Here is a 22,740-nt window from a genome sequence, read left to right on the forward strand (position 1 = left end):
ATCCACTGTGATAGATTAGTTTTGAATGGGATAAAATAACGTGTGAAGTGCGTGAAAACTTAATTACATCCAGAGCGGAGCAGCAGGGTATGAAATTGAACATGATGACTCATTGACTACTTCACTATAGTAGAAAACTATTGATCATGCATGGCCTGTGTGGATAACTGACAGGTATTGATAATATGGGGATTCAAGCCACAGTGGCTGTTTCCTTCTCTGTACATATAGAGCAAATAGACTAGAACAACTAAGTGCGAACAAATCCGAAGCGTTCAATCTGGACTTGCAAAACATCCGTTTGGAAACAACTTGGTTATTTACATCCACACCTAATGTACACACCCAGATAAATAATGGAAAAAATAAACTCAGTGAGTGAGGTACCATCTCTGCTTTGTTTGGAGAGGTACAAACAAAAAGGTCTGACTGAGGTCAGATGCAGACAAATACAAAATAAAGCAGTCCTGGCCTGCAAAGATTGAGGTCAATATCTGTGTTACAACTGGTTACAACCCCATCACAGTGAGGCTGTGATCTAAATGCATCACTGAAGCTGTCGGTATTGACTTTCTCTGGTCAGAGTAGTTGTTGGCAACCTTCCCTCAGCGGCTCTGTTGTTCCCACTTTGTTTCTGGCATCACTGAAGTAGAGGCGGGTCACCGAAGTTTGGGTGATGGTCAGGGGACTCATGTGGAGGGCGCTAACGATTTTTAAAAACTTTTTGGTGACCGTGTCAGGGCTGCATGACCCGAGGAGATTTAAGTCACCACCGGCAGTCTGTCCACGCTGCTGCGAGGTAAATGGAAACGGCAAGTGCGCTGATCTCTGAGGAGGAATGGTTTCTTTCAGACAAAAACTGGATAGCTGAACAAGGGAACATATCACTGGATTTACACAGAAGTCCTCTCCGTCTGCTCTTAATACAACTTTTTGCAAATATGTGAAACTGAATTTTTTACTTGATAGGTTTTCTACTAGTTAACGTTTTATTTTTTTTTCAAATTGAGAGGTACTGACATTTTTTAATACTTACATCAGTACTGGGGCATTTAAATAACGATTTTTATCACTTTTTGGGGGTTTACCGCAATTTTTTCTCCTTTTTACTGTGTTCATTTAACATGAAAATCTGCTTATTTTGCTGTATTTTCTTAAAGGTTCAAAAAGCTGCACATTTATAGATACTGCAGATTTTCTTTCCTAATCTTTCTCTTTCTAGTCACAATGGCAGAGTGAAGATGGGGGACTGGAACTTCCTTGGGGGGATTTTGGAGGAGGTGCATATCCATTCCACGATGGTAGGCAAGATCTGGCTCACCATCCTGTTCATCTTCCGCATGCTGGTCCTCGGAGTGGCAGCCGAGGACGTGTGGAACGACGAGCAGGCTGACTTCATATGCAACACCGAGCAGCCCGGATGCAGGAACGTGTGCTATGACCTCGCTTTCCCAATCTCCCTCATCCGCTACTGGGTGCTGCAGGTCATTTTTGTGTCTTCTCCCTCGCTGGTTTACATGGGCCACGCTCTCTACAGGCTGCGGGCGCTGGAGAAGGCGCGGCAGAAGAAGAAGGCTCTGCTGCGGAAGGAGCTGGAGTTGGTGGGTGCGGAGTTGGCAGAAGCCAGGAAGAGGATTGAGCGGGAAATGAAACAGCTCGATCAGGGGAAGCTCAACAAAGCTCCTCTAAGGGGCTCTCTGCTGCGTACCTATGTGGCTCACGTTGTCACTCGCTCTGTTGTTGAAGTGGCCTTCATGACAGGCCAGTACGTCCTTTACGGCTTTCACCTCTACCCGCTGTTCAAGTGTGAGCGGGATCCTTGTCCAAATGCTGTAGACTGTTATGTTTCCAGACCCACAGAGAAAACTGTCTTCATGGTGTTCATGCAATGCATTGCTGGAATCTCCCTCTTCCTGAACATCTTGGAGATCATGCATCTGGGTTACAAGAGGATTAAAAAGGGCATCTTGGACTTCTACCCTCACTTGAGAGACGAGAGAGATGAACTTGATGACTGCTATTCCAACAAGTGTAAAAAAGAATCTGTAGTTCAGATATGCACCGGAGCATCCCGGAAGGCCACAATTGCTTCTGCACCCAGTGACTACAACCTCCTGATGGAGAGGGTGCAGGGCACAGTTATGTACCCAAGCCTCATCAAACCTTCAACTTTTCTACCTCTTCAGGGCGAGCTGGCCACTCAGCAGGATTTGGATGATTCCAGATGTTCAGCTCAAAGCCCCCCAGACTATAACTGCACCTTGACTACCAATGAGCCCTGCTCGCCGTGCTGCGACTCCCTAATCAATCCAAAGCAACAGGCTGAGGACTTTCTGCATCTTCCCCCACACAGTAAGGAGGACAGCAGCGAAAGAGGGAGCCCAGACTCTCCAAAATGCCCACAGAAGGCAGCTCACCCTTCCGCTTACCCCACGTTGCCAGTTAGTGCATCAAGAAGACCGTGGAGGTCTCATGGCTCTTTCAAATGCGCCACAGTGTTGGAGGGCAAAAGCTCTGACACAGATTCATACGGGGGCGCAAAAGCCAGTAGTGGACCTCCCTGCTCGCAATCACAGTCAAAATCAGACGCAAAACATCACAGCCGGCCCTCCACCCCGGAGTCACTGGATGACTCCAGCTCAGGATCCGCGCACAACCCCAGACCGCCTTCGTCCAACTGTAAGACATCAATGGCGAGTACTGCAAGCAGCAAACGAGCACCGGACCTGCAAGTCTAAACTTCAAACCGTTTCCTTGTTAGCAATCACGGTCGCACAGCAATCCATGTTACAGGTGTCAGTTCTACATTTAACTTACGGATTTAACAGCACTCTACGCTGCCTTCAAACTGGTGAGAGTCAGCTAATATTTGTGTTATAAACCTTATAAACAATTCAGTCTATATAATATGGCATGCTATAAAAAATCATTTAAGTTCGGTTAATGCAATTAACATTCATAATCATTTTGGTGACATATTACAATAGAAATAGAGGACTTTGTACTGTGTGTTTTATATTTTTTTCCAACTTTCTTTTGGAATGAACCTTTATTTTCTATTGTGACTAACTTAATGTACCGCAACCAAATTAGCATGAAAAACACTTATTTATTACATAGTTTGAGCTAACAGTGTGTACTTTCACATGTGGTGTGGTGTTTTTTCCATTGTTGTGTGACATAAATGTAGTGAAAAGATCTAATGTCATGTCACTATAAAGAGCAACAGCAACACTTTTACACATTTATAGAGTGGCGAACATCTGAACTGTCTGTCCTGTAGCAATGTCAACATTTGTAGGGATCGACCAATACCGATTATTAGATATCAAAGAGTTTAATTGGCAGTAAAAATTAAAATAATGTAATAATGATAATAATAATGTAACTAAGTTCAATTTACTCAAGTACTGTACATAAGTACAATTTGGAGATTTTGATATAAAGTAATTCAAATGAGCTCCACCTTCAGTGCGACTCTGACTACACACTGAGAGACGGCTGCATCGGAGGCAAAGTAGCACACTTTAAATAAATTTATTTCACTGGCAATTGGACTGATAATCTTAAAAATGCTGATTATTGGTCGATCCCTAAATATCTGTACCATAACAACATATAAATATTTTTGGAAAGATTATTTCGTCCAAAGTTTGTGGTTCCATCACATCGCTATATGTTTTAGGGATCTAGCAGCGGGGAGTTTGTCATCTCTTAAAAGGATAAAGATGAGATGAGGTGACCTGTACAGATGTAAGGAAATGTGGAAATACTAAGATAAAATGTCTGTCTGTCTGTCTGTCTCAGCATTACCAGCACATCCTGGGTATAAAACACTAATGAGCATATCAATAGCTAGCAGCTAGACCTGGAAGAAAACCAGACGCCCTCTTGTCCCCAAGGTTTGTCATGTTTTGCAATATTGACTCTGTATCAAAATCCTCTGATAGTTCAGTAAAACGCCTGACTGATATATTGATGTTTAGAAATGAGTGATACAACAGTATCTTAATTACAAAACTGTGCTTTATTTTACCCGTAACTTACATTTTGGAGCTTTGTACAACTGTTTACTTACACCAGACCTTTGGAAATAAAGGATAAGTGTGTCTTTGTCACACACGGGAGTCTGTGTCTTCCTATTTATGCCAAAAAAGTTAAATCATCCACAGCATAATCAGACCTTGGTTGTTTTCTCACATAGAGCCCTAACAAAGAAGTCCCACATCTAACGAACTTAAGCACTTTCTATCATAAACTTTTACTAAAGATTGAATGAACAAGAAGGAAAAATTATATACATGCATGTACAGAATAAGTTAGATTCTAAAAAACAAAGTAGGAACTACAATTTACAAAAAACAGCACAGTTACATAAAAAGTTCTTGGCTTTCACTTGACAGTGTCGTCTTGTCTTTAAATCTAAAGTTACAGCAGGAATACAAACAAAAAGTACATTTCTCACACAAAAGCTCTGCTCGGGTCTAGTCAGCTGTGGCTCCCTCTTCTGGCTGATAATGCTGCAGCTAGAGACACGGAGGAAAAAGGACATACGTTTTGTTTTTAATCCATTCATTCATTCATGGCAGTTTTCAGACAAACACAACTACAGCAAAGGAGTACAACAAAATGCTACTTAAACAACTACCAGATCACAAAGACTTCTTCAACAGAGCTTCACTGAAAGGTATGAAGGATCTCCAACTATGTAATTGTTATTATCCTCTCCTGTAAATGACTGTCAGTCTAGGGACCGAATGATTATCAGCCTGGCTGATTATTCAACTGGGTATTCAGCATTTTTCAAATTATCAGAGTCTAGTCTGAGTATAAAAGTAGCACTAAATATAAATGTAACTCAGTACATTGTTATCAAATACTGTCTTAAATACCTCAAAATTGGTCTTGAGTATTTCCATGTTCTGCCACTTTATACTGCCAGTCCACTACATGTTGAAGGCAAATACTGTACTGTACCTTTTACTCCACTACATTTATTAGATTACTTTAGTTACTGATAACTTTGCATATTGCATCATATGAGTTACCCCTATATATGTCTGTGTAAAGGCTAAACAGAACTGGAGAGAAGGTGCTCATGTGTTGCTTATAAAAAAGGGCAGGGACTGCAGCATTTACTCATACTCATGTGCTTTAAAAAGGCTGAAATTAGACACGTAAGCACCAGCACAGCTTACCTTTGTTTTGAGGTCTTTGTTTTCCTCTGCCAGACGTGAACACCTCTGCCTCAAGTCCATCACCTCCTGCTGCAGAGCATCCGTGTCCGTCGAAGTCTGGCCACCAGCACCAAGATGCTCCTTGATAAATCTGGAGGGAGTCTGTTAAAGAATCTACAGCAAGCAGTTGCCTCCTCTATCAAGTAAATCCTGAACATTTCTCTTCACTATTATTTGTGTTGAGAGTGGCGGGCAGTGAAGATCATTACAAGGCTGAGCTCACTACCAACTAAACCAAGAGACCATTTCTGCAACCGCTCAATAGTTCAGCAGAGTCGGGTTGTGTGTAAAGAAGGATACTCCAGAGCATTGCTGGGCCTTTCTGGTTGTTCGTACAAAGCCACTAGAACTGAAATCCAGAAGGGAAAATAGAAAAGAATTAAACAAAATTGCACAAAAACTGAGGCAACAACTAACAGGGCTGGGAGTCAAACATCAATACTTTCTGGGTCCCGACCAAATCGAAACAGAAACTCAAAGTTGGCAGCAAATGTCTTGTTTACTTGGATTAGATATTTCCAGTGTTAAATAGTAATGTATTATTTAATCTTTCGAGGTGTATTATTGAACTGTAGAGCTGCAACAATTAGTCGATTAAATGACTAGCTGATCGAGAGAAAATCAATAGCGGAGTATTTTGATCATCGATTTATTGTTTCAAGCTAAAATATCAAACATTTGCTGGTTTCAGCTTCTTAAATGTCAGGATTTTCTACTTTTTATGGTCATATATGATAGTAAATGACAATTCTTTGAGTTTTAGACTGACGGTTAGAAGAATTTGTTAATGGTTTTGTGAGAAAAGAGGGTTTTCTGCTATTGACTGACTTGGTATTTTCTGTTCAATCCTGTCAGATCCGTGTTGATCATTTGTATAAATATATAGCTAGTTTAAATTGTAACACTGACTTCAACACTCCTGGTTTCATTCACTTGCTTTTCATTACAATGTGAAATTTGTGAATATACAGAAAAAAGTGCCATACCACTGGTAAGACTGTCAACAACACCAGCTTTCTCCAAGTACCTCCGAAACTGCTCCCTCTTAGTGTCTGAAGCCTGTAGGAGGAAATACCATACACTTTAAAGAAGTCAGACATTTTATCATTACCAGCTGGTTACTCAACTGTCAGGTGAAGTTGAATAGATGTTGATATCAAACAACAACACAACAAACATTTGATTTAACATTAGGGGTTCATCTGCCAGAGGGTCATTTTCGAAGCTAACCGTTACTAAACATAAAAATAGTCGGAAAACATTGATCAAAAAGCCGTTTGTAGTTGGTTCGCTGACATTATCTCAGTTCCCAACTTCACTGTCTGCACAAACTTTTACAATCCCCAATAGTTGAAAAACAAACACGAGCTGTCACAGGTGGGCCCTCTACCCTCTGATGAACACAAGTAACTCCCTAGGTTGCTAGTATTAGCTTAGCTAGCTTACAGTTAGCGTCCCAGACAAGAAAACAGTTCCTACACAGCAATAGAGAGAGAGATAAAGCGACAGCAAACATACTTACTCTATAATGCGTCATATTGATGTAGGTTTTAAAGTTGACTCTACTCTTTTAGATCAGTGTTTTATGTCCTATATTGATAGCGAGCAAACAATTTTGAATCGCAACCAAACTGCCGGGCCGGGAAAACTTAAGTTTCGTTATCACGTTCTTCAAGCAAGAGGACTGCTGGGTCGGATGCTGCCTTCAGGTGTTCCTCGTAAAAAATAATTAACACCATAAGCACGGCCCAGAGAAGTGCTCGTTAGCGGTTGGTTGTGGGGTACTTGTTTTATTGCATTGAAAACACTGGTCAAAAAATAGAGTACAAAATCACTGACAGAAGACACAGAAGCACTAAATTAAATTAGTCTCTTCACAAATTACATGATATATATAAATTTTTTAAATGAAACTTTGCTCATTATGGACATCCCCGGTTATGTTTTGTATTTTCTCTTAACACACGCCGCCTAGCAAAGCATATATCATGAAAATAACGCTCTGGGGGTCTTTTCTTGGCGATTTTCACTATTAATTCCGACATTTTGGAAAGATCGTGAAAGCCTTTCCCCTACTGTGGTGGATTTTTGCCGCCATCTGCTGGTAAAATGGCGGAGCAAGCGAATTGCCCACTTTCTATTTGGCCCCTTTAGCACAACCTTTTTTTTACACGTTCACTTTTATTTTACAGCAGATAAAAATAAACAAATTGTGAATAATTGTCACAAGCTGAAATCGGCTTTAAAGTGGCGTGCCAGGACTGTGTATTCGCTTCACATTCGGGTGATAGGTCACAAAACAAGTCTGGGTACTAGTCAGGTGACAGCGACAAACCTCAGTAGGAGTGGCAGGCGGCTCGACCAATCATTTGTCGTATTTTTACTCAGGCGGCGAATCAGAATCGAGCGGCGGGACCAAGGGGGCGAGTTTTTTTCATGAGAGAGGAAATCCTAAGGAAATGTGTGGGATCACGCTCGGTGTTTCCAAGTAGCCTGGGCATTATTGACAAACTATTTTCACTGTGTGACGTTAGTTTGTGTCGCATACCGATCGTCCGATAACAAACACGGGTGCGGTGATCGACAAGTAAGGGGGGGAAGAGGGGAAGCGACCGTCGTTAGGTCAAAATGTCGATTCAGTACGAGGTGGAACAGCTGGCTGACAGCTACGGGGTTGCAGACTCGTTCCCCAAAGATTTCGGCTATGGTGAGGAGGAGGAGGCCGACATCGAGGGCAGCCCGACGCCGTCCGACAGCAAGCCGAGAATCCTGCTAATGGGCTTGAGAAGAAGTGGCAAATCATCGATACAGAAGGTAGGCAGAGATGTTCAACTATTAGCCTTTCGGGGCGAGCGGCGGCGCCTTTCCCTGCCACACACAAGTAAATGGGACGTTAGCCAAAATAGCTAGCGAGGTAGTTTAGCATGTCGTAAGTGATGATGGCTATCAAGCGGCAGATAACGTGTAGCTACATGAGAGCAGAGGAACTGGGATACACGAACTGTCCCGCAGCTAATAAGTAGTTAGCCTCCAGTGTTGGCTAGCTGTAGCTGTGAATAATTAACCAGGTGGACAGAGATGCTAGGTGCATCTTTACCGATATGTGGACATGAAGCATGTGACTGTTTGGTTAGCAACTTGTCCAACGTGCCAAATATATCTGTAGTCCCACCCAGCTGTGAGGCATAGGGCAGGTCCGATGCGAGGCTCTCACATGACATGACGCCGACCACACCTTCCATTCTGCAAGTCACAACATTGTTTTGAATCAGTGCACCAGTCAGAGCATCTGCGGTTTGGCCAACAAGCTCTTTCTCTTTATACACACACTAAATCATGGCCGGATTAACGAGTTAAGGGGCCCTGAGGGAAGACATTTGTTGGGCCCCTGCTAACCCCCCCCCCTGTGCTTTATGTACTGTTTGTATCCTGTCACCTCCAAGTTCACATGAAGTCCAGATCAGCCACTTTTCCAGGGTTTTCCCCAGAAAATTGTCTTTAGCTGAAGTGGTAAACCACTCGGATGTGACGCAGCTCCTCGTCTTGTGATCACACTCTTTACATACATGGCTTTTGCTGTGTGAAATAGCACCTCTGCTATTTCCCTATACCTTAATGATGAATGTAATGATATTAGCGGAGATGGTCTTGCAGGAAAATGCAAGATTGATTTAACATACTACAAGGAACTGTTAAAGTGGTTACCAAGCAGTCTCAATTACTCTTCCCTCTAAATGACTTACTAAGCAAACAAGACCATCAGCAAGAAGATTTGCTATTTCTTTATAGTTAATCTGAATGCCTGCCACTGGATTGGGTTTTAAAAGTATAAACTTTTTATGGCAAAGTGCTGAGGATGACTTAGGTGTCACATGGCCTGATGAAGAAGCTGCTCTGTAGTCTGGTGGTACGGCAGCAGATACTTCTATGTTCCCAGATGGAAGCAGACAATCTGACTTATAACATTTTATCTTGGCCTTCCTACTGAGATATATCCTGCTGTTGGCTTGCTGTTGGCCTAACATTACTAGGAAATGTTGATGAAGGTTTTCAGTCATCCAGGTCATGGTAAATCTAGGTGCTGTATCGTAGGCAACTGGACTTGCTGCAGTTTCTTGAAGACGTTTCACCTCTCATTCAAGAGGCTTCTTCAGTTCAAACTAACTACTACTAGGAAATGTTGCTAACTTTAGCTCCAGCTGAACAAAATGACCACTACAGAGCAGCTGAATCTGTAGACTTACATGTAACAGAGGTGTATGAACAGTGAACAAAGTGTACTTTGTTTCACCATCTTCATATAACAAAATAGACCCAGTGTCCATCTACAAAACATGGTCACAAAATTAGATTAGAGTTCGAGTTAATATTGTACATCAGTGGTGCGAATTCCCTATCAAATTTGTAATTCATCAAATTACCAAAACCAATCGACATGCAATGAATCCAGGGCTTTTCTGGGCCACTTTGTGCAGTTGGTAACCCCCCGCCATGATCTGAATGCTTTTTCTTTTGCGTGATCCTACACCAAGGTTAGCTATCTCGATCCAATTTTTCAAGACTTTTAGACTGGCACTGTAGTTGAATAATAGATGAGATGCAGTTGTGCCTTCTATGATATTTTATTATTTATGTTAAAAATCAAGGGGGAGTAGAATCAGGCTGGATATAGCGTGACTCGCCAGGAGTCTCTCCTACAGATGCTGCCTGAAGAAACAAAAGTAAAGAATCGCAGTTTTCAGTCCTGAAGTGCACTTGTACTGTTTTGCAATAATCCACACACCGTCAAGTCTCAGATTAATGCCCCTCTGTAAGCCTCCAGTATGAGCTGAAAAACATGTGATTTGGCTTTTTGCTGGTTCACTGGCCTGTGACCTCAGTGGCCCCACACACTAATTCAAAATGGCAGCGGAGGAGAGAACACTCCCAGGTCCTCCACCATCCCCTGCTGCAACTTACTTTCCACCTGTTGCTGTACTCTGTAGACCAAGACCCTTATGAACCCTTAACTACACTTCACTTTACAGCTGCAGTCTTACAGCCTGCTGCTTGAAAGCATGCAGTGGAAAATGCTGAATGTAGAGTGACGTGTTGCATCATTCTGCAACGTTTTGCCCTTTTGCTTTGCATGTGACATCTGAATGATGTCTTTGTGCTTGATTATGGCAGAAGCCAAAATCCAGTACGGCTGGAATAATCTCTCTCATGAAAACAATATATATAATAGATATTTAATACAGGAAATGTTGATATAACATATTATTTATTATATATTTAGTTACATGCGATTTGTATTAGCTGTATTAATAAATGCTTTAGAGCTGCAAGGATTAATAGATTAGCTGTCAACTTTTAAAATCGTCAACTATTTTGATAATTGATGAACTGTGTGGATAAGTGTGAATTTGTTCTGTTCTCTTCACTCCTCTATGACAATAAACTGTATGTCTTTGAGTTGTGGACAAAACAAGACATTTGAGGATGATTTCTTGGACTTTGGGAAACACAAATCAACAGTGTCACCATTTTTTGATGTTTTAAAGACCAAACAATTAATTGATAAATTAAGGAAAATGATCCACAGATTAAATCGACAACGACAATAACTTTAAATTGCAGCCCTAAAGTATTAAGCACTTCTCGTAGTTTTATGGGCAAATGCGATTAAAGAATGTGTGACAAAATGTTTAAAGTCTCAGCCTTTTGACACAAATGTTAGACAGTCATTAAACATACATTAAGACGAAGCAAAACACCACACAAAAGGTGGCAAAAGGGAATCTCAAAGTGCTGCGCAGTATCAGTCCAGGTCTACTTCTCTACCTCACAAGAAATTGGCAGGCAATAACGTCTAATACATTTATTTATTTTTATTCTGCATGGTCGAAACGATTAAATCCATTCCTCGTGGTCATGAGGAGGCTTTTCAGTTAATTAAAATTAGTCTCTTGGCTGCGAGCAACATGATCATCAGATGCCAAATTCATTTTGTAATAAATCTCAGTGGCAAATTATGAAAACAAAATATTAATTTAATATGTAAATTCCACAAGCAATGCATCTAATAAAAATAGCTACAGTTGGTGCATGTGTGTCTGTAATGGATCCCAAAAGAATGCATATTCACTGTAGTATTATGATGTTGATTATTTTACCACCAATGTGTAATTGTAATGTTGTATTTATATGTACTCTAACTTGTGTTATTTTCTGTCTCTACCAGGCCACAATATGGTTATATTTGTGTGTAATTTCAAAGTTGCAAGCAGTATTGGAGAACTGTAATTTCCTTAAGTCAGAAAAGTGGCTCTTCCACTGTTGGCATGCCTTGAAATTGTTACCCGAGTGTGATATAATAGCAGCTTCCAGAACAATTTGTATTCTCTTTTCGTATCTATCCAATACATACTATGATTTTAGGACTCCAAATTACCCCACCAAGTCATCAAGACGAGTCATCTGCATTTACTCAAACTTTACATCAACTCTGATTTCAGGTGGTGTTTCACAAAATGTCTCCCAATGAGACCTTGTTCTTGGAGAGCACCAACAAGATCTACAAGGACGACATCTCCAGCAGTTCCTTTGTCAACTTCCAGATTTGGGACTTCCCGGGTCAGGTCGACTTCTTCGACCCCACCTTCGACTATGAGATGATCTTCAGAGGAACCGGGGCTTTGATATTCGTCATCGATGCCCAGGTGAAGAAATGAAAAGAAAGCGGAAACACTTACCTGCTGTTGGAAAAAATCCATGTCGTGTTTCAAATATGCTGACTAAAAATGTTGAATTTTGCTTTTCCTCTTCTCTTCTGTGTGCTGACTGGACACTTTATAAACACAAAATCTGACACATTCACACCCATTTTTGTGTATATTTTCCATTTCATCAAGCTGAAACTCCACACATAATGAAAATACACTATTTTAGTGTCTCACTGCTGATGTCAGGAACAGTAGAAGCCCTCGAGAATGAACTCGGTGATGAACAACCAGAGCAGTCGGGATAAAAGACCAATTACATGCCATGGCTTTTATGCCGGTGCCATCCACATGACCCTAAGTGCTTTCAAGAAGTAATCTCAGCTCCGATGTTAGCCACAACTGATCTGATTGCAGGGTTTATTTCTACTCAAGGAGGTGCATCAGATTCACTTAGTTTCAGCACTTGGTCACGGTGATATCTGAGGAGGCTTGTTTTCGTCGTGCTGTTTAGGAAGACAATGCAGCAGTACATTTCCGTATCCTTGTTGTTACCATAACACTTTAAATAGGCAGCCAGTCTTGATTTTCCTGTTCATTTTACTGACGGGAATTAGCTCTGGCATAGTTATTGTAATAGTTTATCTTTTATGTGCTATCTTTAGCTGCACAAAAATATTTTTGTTTTTTTAAGCAGAACTTTGATGTGATTTTGAGGTATCTAAAATGTTTAAAGAAACTTCATTGTTTCGGTCTTAATTGTATAAACTTTGATGACAATATAGCAGAAATAAAGGTGATTAGTTAAATTCTGACTGTGCATAAATGCAGTCATAAAAAAAGTCAGTCAGGAAAATATGGATTGTAGGCTACTTTAAGTTTTAGTATTTGTAAAGACAGTTTTTAAGAATAACTTTTGAAAAGATGTACATATGGCATTTTTGAATTAATATATTTCTTTCTCTTAGGATGATTACGTGGAGGCCCTGGGCAGGCTTCATCTCACCGTGTCACGAGCATACCGAGTCAATCCAGAGATCAACTTCGAGGTGTTTATTCACAAAGTGGACGGCCTCTCAGACGACCACAAGATCGAGACCCAGAGAGACATCCATCAGAGAGCCAACGACGATCTGGCAGACGCTAGCTTAGAAAAGCTGCATCTCAGGTACATTTTGTCCAACATTTTATTATTTCACTTCCACATCTTTACATCTGTTCTAAGCTACCTGTGCAATCACAGAGGAAGTTGGTACAGAGAGTCTCTTTAATTCATGGTGTCTTAGTTTCACCATAATTTCTCTTACTGCATAGCTATAAAAGGCTGTTCTTTCTTTGAGTGACATCAGACATCCTCAATATGAAAAATATGTAAGATGTGGGATAAAAAATCCAGGCATTGAAGGTTTAAATTTTTGCTTTCTTAGCTACTATACTTGAATGTGACTGAAGTCAAGCGTAACTTCTACAGAGTTATTGGCGTCTGTTTTACTAGCCGGAGAACAGGCTCAAGCATCTTACATGGAAAGCAGGTATTTTTAGACCTGGTTTGATTTCCTTTAACATGTGAACAACGCCTTGGCAGAGAAACCCAACCTGTACTTTAGTCTGAGCACACAGACTAAAGTGTCTCTCTGCCTCTCCATCATGGCGTAATTTGAATTACGAGAGACTGAGTTTAACAGACGTCATGTCCCAACATTGGAAGAGAGGGAAGTCATATCATTAAATGATTTTACTGAGTGATGATATGCCATAAAAATGGCATGACCTCAACTCTAAAACATTGTCTTTAAATCTTTCTATAGACTTTAGACCTCTCAGGCCACAAACTTCCACTGTGTGTTCAGTCCATAAATTCATATAAGTCTGGTTAAGTGAGCACACCAAGATATGTAAAACAGATCTCACACTTACATTCATGCTTTGATAAGGCAGTGCTGAAATTGTTAGTGATGTTTTATTTGTATCATCTAATGAAAAAAGAAGTTGTGATACATACAAGGAAGTAGTTTGGTTATGTGTTACTGTAGTTGCTTCGTTAAGCAATTAATTCAGTATTCTTCTTGCCAATTCTGTCTGTTAAAACAACTTTGTTCAACCACAAAACATGTAGTGTTAACATGTCAGCATATAGAGACCAGACCGTTCTCTCCTCCCACTGCATCAAACTTGTGTAAGTTTGAAAGTGAAAATAAGGCTTTTCTCGCAAACAGTTCAAGGTGTCCAACTTTCTTTTAGTCAAGTCTGCACATGTCGTCATATGAAGATGATCTCTCAGGCGGATGACTTGTAATTCAGTCACTGAGCAGAACTTTTTATCAAAATGGTTCTATCAGTATGTGAAAATTGCAGCACCCGACAACATGATGGCAATCGACAAAAGTAAAAAAAAAAAAAATGTCATTAGGTACGTGCTTTAAAAGCCTAAAATGAGGAGCATCTTTGTGTGACACCACAGTTGAACCTCATTGCTTGGTTAGTTTTGTGTTGATATACAGCAGCCTGCGTCCTACATACTCAGTGTTACTGTGAGATTCCTCTTTGACCTCCTAATGAAGAAATGGTGTCCTGTGCTTCAGATACCAGAGCTGCTATGAGCCGAGCTCCAAAGGTCTTACATACTACAGCGGTAGAAAGAAGGCTAAAGTACACATGTTGCTCTCTTCTTAGTCCTTTATGTCACCGTAGTTAACAGTAGTTGAGTGTTTGGTTTGTTGTTTTCTGAGGAAAATATTGGCAATTGAACTGTCATGTAACCAGAGGACAAAGTCCTGAGTAAAGCTGAGGTGATTATTTGATTAATGACTCAATAGACAGAACATGTTCTTTAATAAATTAATGATACTTAAAATAAGTATTATTTTAAATTATGACTTATCTATGTACATGATCCCTATTGTTTGCTGACCTCAATATCTGAGAGCCCCTTTTATTTCTTGGGTAGTTTTATTTATATATTTATATTTAATATTTTAATATTTGCTTCAAATTCCAGTTTTATTTCAATTTTTTTCCCCAAACTCTTTTTATTGGGGGCTTCAAAGTTAAACCTATTGCTGAAAATAGTGTAAAATTGGAAATAATACTTCTGATGTCAGGTCAACTATGTCTGAATATTCTTAAAAATGAAAAGTTCATTGCTATTTGAAAGGCTGTACCTGTATATCAGGGACATAAAATGGTCTTTAAAATGACAAAAAAATATCATTTATAGCCTCGTCATTTTTTCAAAGTTCATATATCATTCAACAAACTACGCGACGAGAAATCGACTAAAAATAATTGTTAATAGCTTACTCTAATGAAAACTGCTGTTTTCTGCAGCTTTAATCACAAAATAAAAATCATTAATTGCAGCCTGTTCCCTGACATACTGTGTAGAAACTATAAATGTGTTGTGTACAAATCAAACAAGCTGTGATCCCCGGTCAGCTCTGCAGCAGCTTTACTGTACGTGTCGACTCACGCTGCACTGTGTTTTATGTGGGGTGAGAGTGTTGTTTTATGCCGGTTGGACAGCCGGCCCGGGCCTGGATATATAGCGGCGATGAGAAGGCTTTTTCTCCTGCGCTGCCTTGTGGCTCTCTGGGGCTTTCTTCACTGTAATGCATTGTAAAGTTGAGCTCCTGCCAAATGTATGCAGACAGTTCCATTTGGCTGAAGTCACCGGCTTCCTCAGGGTCTGACCTTTTTTATTTATGTATCTCAGTGACCAAAGTCCATAAGTCATGTGTGTCCAGTGTTGCCGCAATCATGTGAAGGCATTTTTGCTAACATTTTGTTTTTATTTCCGCGTTTTTATGTGTGAATCAGGTTTAAATGCTTCAATCAACTTTTCTACCATACAGTGTCTGTTTGTCATGTGATCTCATGACTATCAGTATTTTTACCTGCTTTCATGTGCGCTTTGAGGAAGTGAGAATGTTTGCTACTCATAACTGCCTATTCACTTCCTTTTTTTTTTTTTTTTTTTGACCTCATTCAGCTTTTACTTGACGAGTATTTACGACCACTCCATCTTTGAGGCCTTCAGCAAAGTGGTGCAGAAGCTCATCCCTCAGCTTCCCACTCTGGAGAACCTCCTAAACATCTTCATTTCTGTAAGTAAAGAGCATCCAGCACTTTCTGAATGAACCTTTTTGTAAGTTTGTCATCAGTGTGCCAGCGTGATTTAAGTGTGACAGCGAGCATGATATGAGTCACTGGCAGCTCTGATGCCTCTGTATGGTTAGCGTTTCCTCCCTGCAGTCCTTGAATGAAATGCCAGTTTGTGGATCTTGCACAGTTTCTAACTTAGACATTCTCAGAACATTTTGAAATATATTGCTCCTGATAACCACTGGGAGATATTTCTCAAGTCTTCTTAGTAAAGAAGTTTATTAAGTAAGAAAAATTACGTCAAAGCGCATTTAATTCTTCTCAGGGCAATCAGACTGTTCCTCAGGAATGACTTGCAAGATTCACTTCAGTTCATGGTGTGACACTTCATATCTGTTCCCACACATCCTGTCATGACTGGATGGTTAAAGTTGCATTTAAAACATCAGTAAAGCCCTGTGGTTTTAGGCTTTGTGAAGTGAACCTTAAAGATCCCTGCAGGGTGTAGTTTAAGAGGAACGGTACATCTTTCAGCCATCTGGCATGACAAAGTGGTCTACTCAAAACATTATTTAACATTAGTGCAGGGCTTTCATAGGAATGTTTGTAGGGATAGCAGCAGACATTTTGACTTGGAAGTGGGAAAAGCACAGGTGTGACCAACAACATTAACAATGGCTGAAGTGTCCCATGTCAGTGAGTGAGCGATACCAGAACCAGCTCACCTAAATGGAATGGATCCATCATTGATGTCATAAATGTCACCTGTGGTTTTGACAAGAACATGATGACAATCAAACATGATTTCATTATTGTCTGATGGTTTATACACTGATTAATGATGAATCAAGAAAAATGATTTCCACCCCTGCTGTCTCAATATCAAACATCCAATGTAACTCATCAGACAGAAGTACCCTGTTTCTACACCATATTATAATTTCCTTTCCTTTGTCTCTTCCTGTCTGGCTCATATTTGTGACTGACAGAATTCAGGGATAGAGAAGGCCTTTCTGTTCGATGTGGTCAGCAAGATCTACATCGCCACAGACAGCTCTCCTGTAGACATGCAGTCCTATGAACTGTGCTGTGACATGATCGATGTGGTCATTGACGTCTCCTGCATCTACGGGTGAGTGCGTTGTATTTGTTTACTTGTATATTAGTAATCTAAGTCAGAGTGGGGCTATAGCTGCGTTTTCAGCTCTTCCTTTCATTTAGATGCAGTTTGCATTTTCGCAGGCTTTAACTTGATAATAAAAGAATTGAAAACATAGGGAGGAGTATCTATAAAGCAGATTTTGAATTAACTTTCTGTATAAATTTACATATTAAATACAGAAAAAACAAATTCACTTGAATCCTCTGTAATTTCTTAATGCTTCAAGATAAGGAGCTCACCCATGTGTTGCTTGAGGATGCTTTCATTGAAGCACAACTTAATTATGCATTTATTTGCTTAATTAGTCCACATCCACATGCTCCAATGTTTTGTCTTTTTTTCACATTTTCCCCCTGAACATTATGGTGCTGTGTTGTGCCACAACAGTCTGAGGGAGGACGGCAGCGGCAGTGCCTACGACAAGGAGTCCATGGCCATCATCAAGCTCAACAACACCACTGTGCTGTACCTGAAAGAGGTCACCAAGTTCCTGGCCCTTGTCTGCATCCTGCGAGAAGAAAGCTTCGAGCGTAAAGGTAAACTGTCAGGGGAATCTTAATTTGGCTAATGGTGATGTGGCCTCAAGTCAGTTTTCTTCCACGAGGTTATGAATTCAAAACAAACACATTAAAGAGAAAACCCAGAGATTTGCATTCCACTTTCATGACATTTGAGACAGATTCGAATGGATGGTGAAAACTGATGCAGCAGAGGCCAAGATAGCCTGACTTTAAGCTCTTTGCGTGGTTCAAGCTCCAAAAACACTGCATCCTACACTTCCTATAATGCCATTCAACAGTATATTTTTTAAATTATTATTATTTTGGCCTTTGTATGGCTTATTGATAGGACAGCTTCAGAAACATGACAGGAAACAGGGTGACAGAGAGGGGAGGTGACATGCAGCAAAGGGCCCAGGCCAGACTTGAACCCCGGGCGCTGCACATGGTGACGCCTGCTCTACCAACAGAGCTAATGGGAGCCCCAAAAACAGTATATTTTGTCGGATCCTCCTTGCCTGGTGAATTCCCAAGTCTTTCAGACTCCATGCCCCCAGTTCTTAACACAGGCTTTCTATTAAAAGTGTCATAGATAACCGTGATGACATTGTTTGGGTTATTGTCTCAAACTTTGTCCCTCAAAAGCCTTAAAAAGTGTATTTTTCATAACCTAGGACAGTAGTACTTCTCATGATGTGAGGAATGTAACTGATCTTCATCATTTAAATAGGAGCAGTGCCTTTTAAACAAGTTATTTGTAATGTTCAGTTTTTGTTTGACTTGACTGTCTTAGAGATGCACATACTTGGCATTTTAGGTTTGTTGTTTGGCGAGGTTGTTTTAATTACATTATTACATATTTACTAATTAATTCACAAGGTGTTCTTTTTAAGGGTTGCAGCTACTGATTTTTTTCATTATATAAAATGTAAACACAAAAAAAATGTGAAAAATGCTCATCACAATTTCCCAGAACCCAAAGTGACATTTTCAAATTGCTTCTTTGTCCAACCAACAGTCCAAAACCCAAAGACTCTCCATTCACTTTCACAAGTGTCAAAGAAAAGCAGCACATCCTAACATTTTAGAAGCTGAAACCAGTGTTGTAGTGTTTGACATTTTTGCTTGAGATGCGTTATTCATTATACAATTGTAAGTAAAGCTCTTTTTTTTTTTCAAGTTTGTTTTTTAAAATTTGCCTTTGAATGTCATAACAAATCTATTTATCTGTTTTATGTATCTTTCCTCCTTAGGATTGATAGACTACAACTTCCACTGTTTCCGGAAGGCCATCCATGAAGTATTTGAGGTGGGGGTTTCCACCGCGCGTCCATTGGGCTCCCAGGCGGTGGGCTCGCCCTGCACCAAGGTCGTTGCACTGAACGGTACGCCGCGCAACACTGTCTAGACTCTGATGCAAAATAAAACACAAAAAGACGCAAAAAGAGGGTTGAGGAACGGAAAGATCGAGATGGGCCAGGGAGCCTGTAGAGGAGAGACTACTGAACTGGGGCTCACCGACTCGCAAATCACAATCCCTTGCTCCCGGCACCTAAATAACTGAGAGACGGCTTGAGCCACGAGTGTGTGAGACAGCACTGGAGCACAGCGGGGTCAGGCTTCTCGAGCTAAGACGGAAGGGAAATTCTCGCATTTGTTTCATGCGAATGCAAAATGCAAAGCACTGTACAGGCTGTGAGGAAGTCGAGAAAGTAAAACTGCACCTGGATAGGAAGAGGTTCAGGATCTTTCTTTGGATTTCCTTAAGCGGTCCAAGGCTGTGATAATTAGCTGCTGGTCCCTCTAAATGAACAATGTGAGGAGGAAAAACAAACCCTTGTTGTGACCTCTTGATATGGACAAACTGTGATGTCAGTTTTCAGGAATCTGTCTAGTGATGAACCCACCCCGACCACTTCTGTGCTGATATAAAAATAAAAAAGATGGTGGATGTGAACTGCTCGTCCTAACCCACACACGTTCAGAGATGGCCTTATGTAGATGAAGCTTGTCTGCAGTGCAAGCTTTCTCTCACCACCACTCACCTCACCCTACCTGAATGCTGCCCGAAACTCGCTTTTTGGTTTCACTTGTGAAGGGAAAACAAGGTTTTGTTAGCAGACTGAAAAGGGATTGTGCTGTCCATTTAACTTGGTCTTGTGCGTGTATGCGAGTATATATATGTATGTATGTAATGTATGTATGTATGAGTGAGTGTGCGTGTCAATGAAAGGTTTTGATTAGATCCCAGACTGGGCCGTTTGTACTGGTGAAGGATCTTTAAAGGAAGAGTTTATGTCCTTCTTCCCGATAACAGCAGCTTAGCATAATTAAAGTCTTTTCCAACCAGTGAAATTAACTTTTCTGTGTGTGCTCCTCTGAAAATCAAAGTTTTGATCGATTTCCTAATGGGTTGTAAAAATAGTTTGGTTAAGAATTCGGAAATGGTCTCACTGCCAAAATGATTAAGAAAAAAAAAAGATTCAGAAACTGCAAAATGATGAAAACATGTCACAATTTAAACCTTATTTGTTGCCATCTTGGAAAGAACATTTTAGGTCTGGTTGAGGTGCAGGATTCATTGAGGGGTTCTCACTCCGTAGAGGCTGACGTCTGAAGACATTTTTGGATGATAAGAACGGATTGAAATGTGCATGTTATTCCAGCTACAGTTTCAGTCCTACCCAAAATGACTAAACACAAAACACAAGTTGCCATGTTTTGTGTGGCTCTGCTCAGCAGGATGATGGACCCATTCCAAGCATGCATACGTCAGTGTGTTGTCAGCTTGTATTGTTCTCAACCATAACACTGCTCATTGTATTCAAAGGTGAGAAGGTGAAAATGAATCTAACTGAGAAAATTAAACGGATAAAGAAGGCGAAGAAGACCAAATTTAATTACTTTTGCCATTAGAATGACAGATAAGATGTTCATGCTTGCATTTTCTGTTTGTTTATATCAGGGGTGAGATGTGGAAACTGCATCTAAAGACGAGGAGCCTGACTCACAAAGCAGGTTTAACATGTTATCTTGATAACTTTGCTGAGTTTTAACTTTTACTCGGCAGATTTATTCAGGTAACTCTGCTTCTTGAATCAGGCCCACGATCTTCTCAACTCAGTCATTATCACCTGAAAAAACACTTGCACATCAGAACTGTGATGGATGATTGATTTGGTGTATTGTGATGCTATACTATGTGAAATAAAAGAAATTTACATTTTGTTTTTGTCAATGTAGTAATTGGCCCAGGAGTATGTTAAAGGATAACAACAAATATGAAAATTCACTCATCATCTACTCACCCTCGTGCTGATGCGAAGTCGGATGAAGTTTCAAAGTCCACAAAACATTTGTGGAGCTTCACAGAAAAACAGCGTTGAGGCATTTTCATAAACAACTGAAATAGATGGGGACTTCTTTTAAAACTGAAAAAAGACAACTGGGGGAAAAAAAAAAAAAAATGCTCCATACGGGTGTCTGGACGCCCAGAGATCCCAAATTGATTTGAAAAGACGTTATTTATACCCTTTTAAAGCCAAAATCTTCAATGTAGCTGTTAAGCTAAAAGCGTTAGCACACACCCTGTTTGAAGTGAGTACACAAGCTTGACTGTGTGTCAAGGGAGTAAATATCCTCTTCAGATCGATTTGGTATCTTGTGGCTTCTGGAGGCTTGACGAGCTGCAAGGAGCCATATTATGATTTTTTCATTTTTTCACCTTTTTAATACTTTGATTGTTTAGGTGAATGCTGCAACACTGTTTTGTGAACCACAAAACTTCACCTGACTTTTCATCAGCATTAAGGTGAGTAGATAATAACTGAATTTGTAATTTTCCGGTGAATTTTTCCTTTAAAGAAAGATGTAGGTTGAGAAGCCAAACCATCTTTACACTATCTAGGTGTATTTTTAAAACATCTCAAATGAAGAACCTCCTGAATTGCTCTTTAAAAACACATCAAATCTGGTGCAAACCTACAAGCAAACACAAGATGGCGCTGTAGGACTGCTCGAGTCTTCCCCGACAGTGTATTGATATTCATTTTTGTGCCTTCTCCAAGCCCAATAACTGTTTTCATACTTAAATTTACAGTAAGCATGCATCATCTGCTGAACCTGTATTGTGAGTTATACAGCCTGTTAAAGTGCGACTATAAATGTCAGCAGCTTCTGTAACGGCAGTGAGCAGTGGAGAGAGAAGCCTTGTATCATTTATTGGGCCTTCAGCATAACAATAGAGTAAACTGATTATTCAGTACCAGTGTGGCAGCTTGTGTGTGATTTTTAAAGCAGTCAAGGTCTATATGTTATCAGTCTAAATGACCTTTTTTAACCTTTGCTAAAATGTCCAAGTAGTATTTCTTGGTGATTCTCTCATATGAAACCAGAGTCGCTGTTAATTGTCAGTTTTCTTGAGTTGGCTGTTGTTCATATGGCATTATAATGAGTTGGAAGGGGGAGGGGTAAAAAGAAGAAAAAACATCCCCTCCTTGGTTTAGTGCATATAAAAACAACTCGCTGAATAGCTTCGCCATGCAAGTTATTCACCAGTTAAGTTAAATAAGCCTCACAGCTACTGTCACGACCCATTATGTGGGGAGTAGGCGAGACAGCTAAACACCACTTCCACACAATTTAGATGCAATAAAACACTGACAGCTTTTTTATCCACTTCATTAAGCCAGTAATTTCTTATAAAAATCTCCCGCATTAATCCTGGCCATGGTTTCCCTGCGGTTCCTTAAGCTCTCCTCCAACCTTAGCCGCCTTGCTTTGATGCTTACTCAAATAGGCGCTAATTTGAGATAAATTATGCATCCGCATGTAGCCTACCCATGCCAAGGAATATAAAGTGTGACACTCTGAAAGATGGTGAATTAAAGCAAAGTGTGATACCTCGACGGCCTAATGGCAGATAGGTTAGGCCCGTCAGCCTGATGGTTTGTTGATCTGTGAGTCACTTCATATTCAGATAAAGGGAGAGGTCGTGTTTATGATGTTGTGAAGGTCATTTGGAGTACAGAGCTGTTTTG

At 40.3% G+C, this 22,740-nt stretch overlaps 3 protein-coding genes across 3 annotated transcripts; 2 read left to right on the top strand and 1 right to left on the bottom strand.

The window, feature by feature from the left end:
- Positions 1 to 746: 746 nt before the first annotated feature.
- On the top strand, positions 747 to 2,738 carry gja9a (gap junction protein alpha 9a; the record flags this gene model as incomplete). The annotated part of the gene is made up of 2 exons (XM_084356450.1): positions 747 to 799; positions 1,223 to 2,738. 2 exons carry the CDS (start codon positions 747 to 749, stop codon positions 2,736 to 2,738), a joined length of 1,569 nt encoding a protein of 522 aa, XP_084212576.1.
- A 1,270-nt stretch (positions 2,739 to 4,008) lies between these two features.
- On the bottom strand, positions 4,009 to 6,955 carry LOC311259278 (c-Myc-binding protein-like). Its single transcript, XM_084356322.1, has 5 exons — positions 6,760 to 6,955; positions 6,224 to 6,296; positions 5,538 to 5,586; positions 5,199 to 5,328; positions 4,009 to 4,526 (listed from the first exon to the last, which is right to left on the bottom strand). Exons 1-5 carry the CDS (start codon positions 6,772 to 6,774, stop codon positions 4,485 to 4,487), a joined length of 309 nt encoding a protein of 102 aa, XP_084212448.1. The 5' UTR covers positions 6,775 to 6,955; the 3' UTR covers positions 4,009 to 4,484.
- Positions 6,956 to 7,660: 705 nt separating this feature from the next.
- Positions 7,661 to 20,927, top strand: rragca (Ras-related GTP binding Ca). The gene is made up of 7 exons (XM_084356701.1): positions 7,661 to 8,051; positions 11,735 to 11,938; positions 12,907 to 13,106; positions 15,927 to 16,041; positions 17,029 to 17,171; positions 17,589 to 17,737; positions 18,955 to 20,927. Exons 1-7 carry the CDS (start codon positions 7,866 to 7,868, stop codon positions 19,107 to 19,109), a joined length of 1,152 nt encoding a protein of 383 aa, XP_084212827.1. The 5' UTR covers positions 7,661 to 7,865; the 3' UTR covers positions 19,110 to 20,927.
- The last annotated feature ends 1,813 nt before the right edge of the window (positions 20,928 to 22,740 follow it).

The sequence above is a fragment of the Pagrus pagrus genome, assembly GCF_965226575.1.
Source record: "Pagrus pagrus genome assembly, chromosome: 7".
Taxonomy (NCBI): domain Eukaryota; kingdom Metazoa; phylum Chordata; class Actinopteri; order Spariformes; family Sparidae; genus Pagrus; species Pagrus pagrus.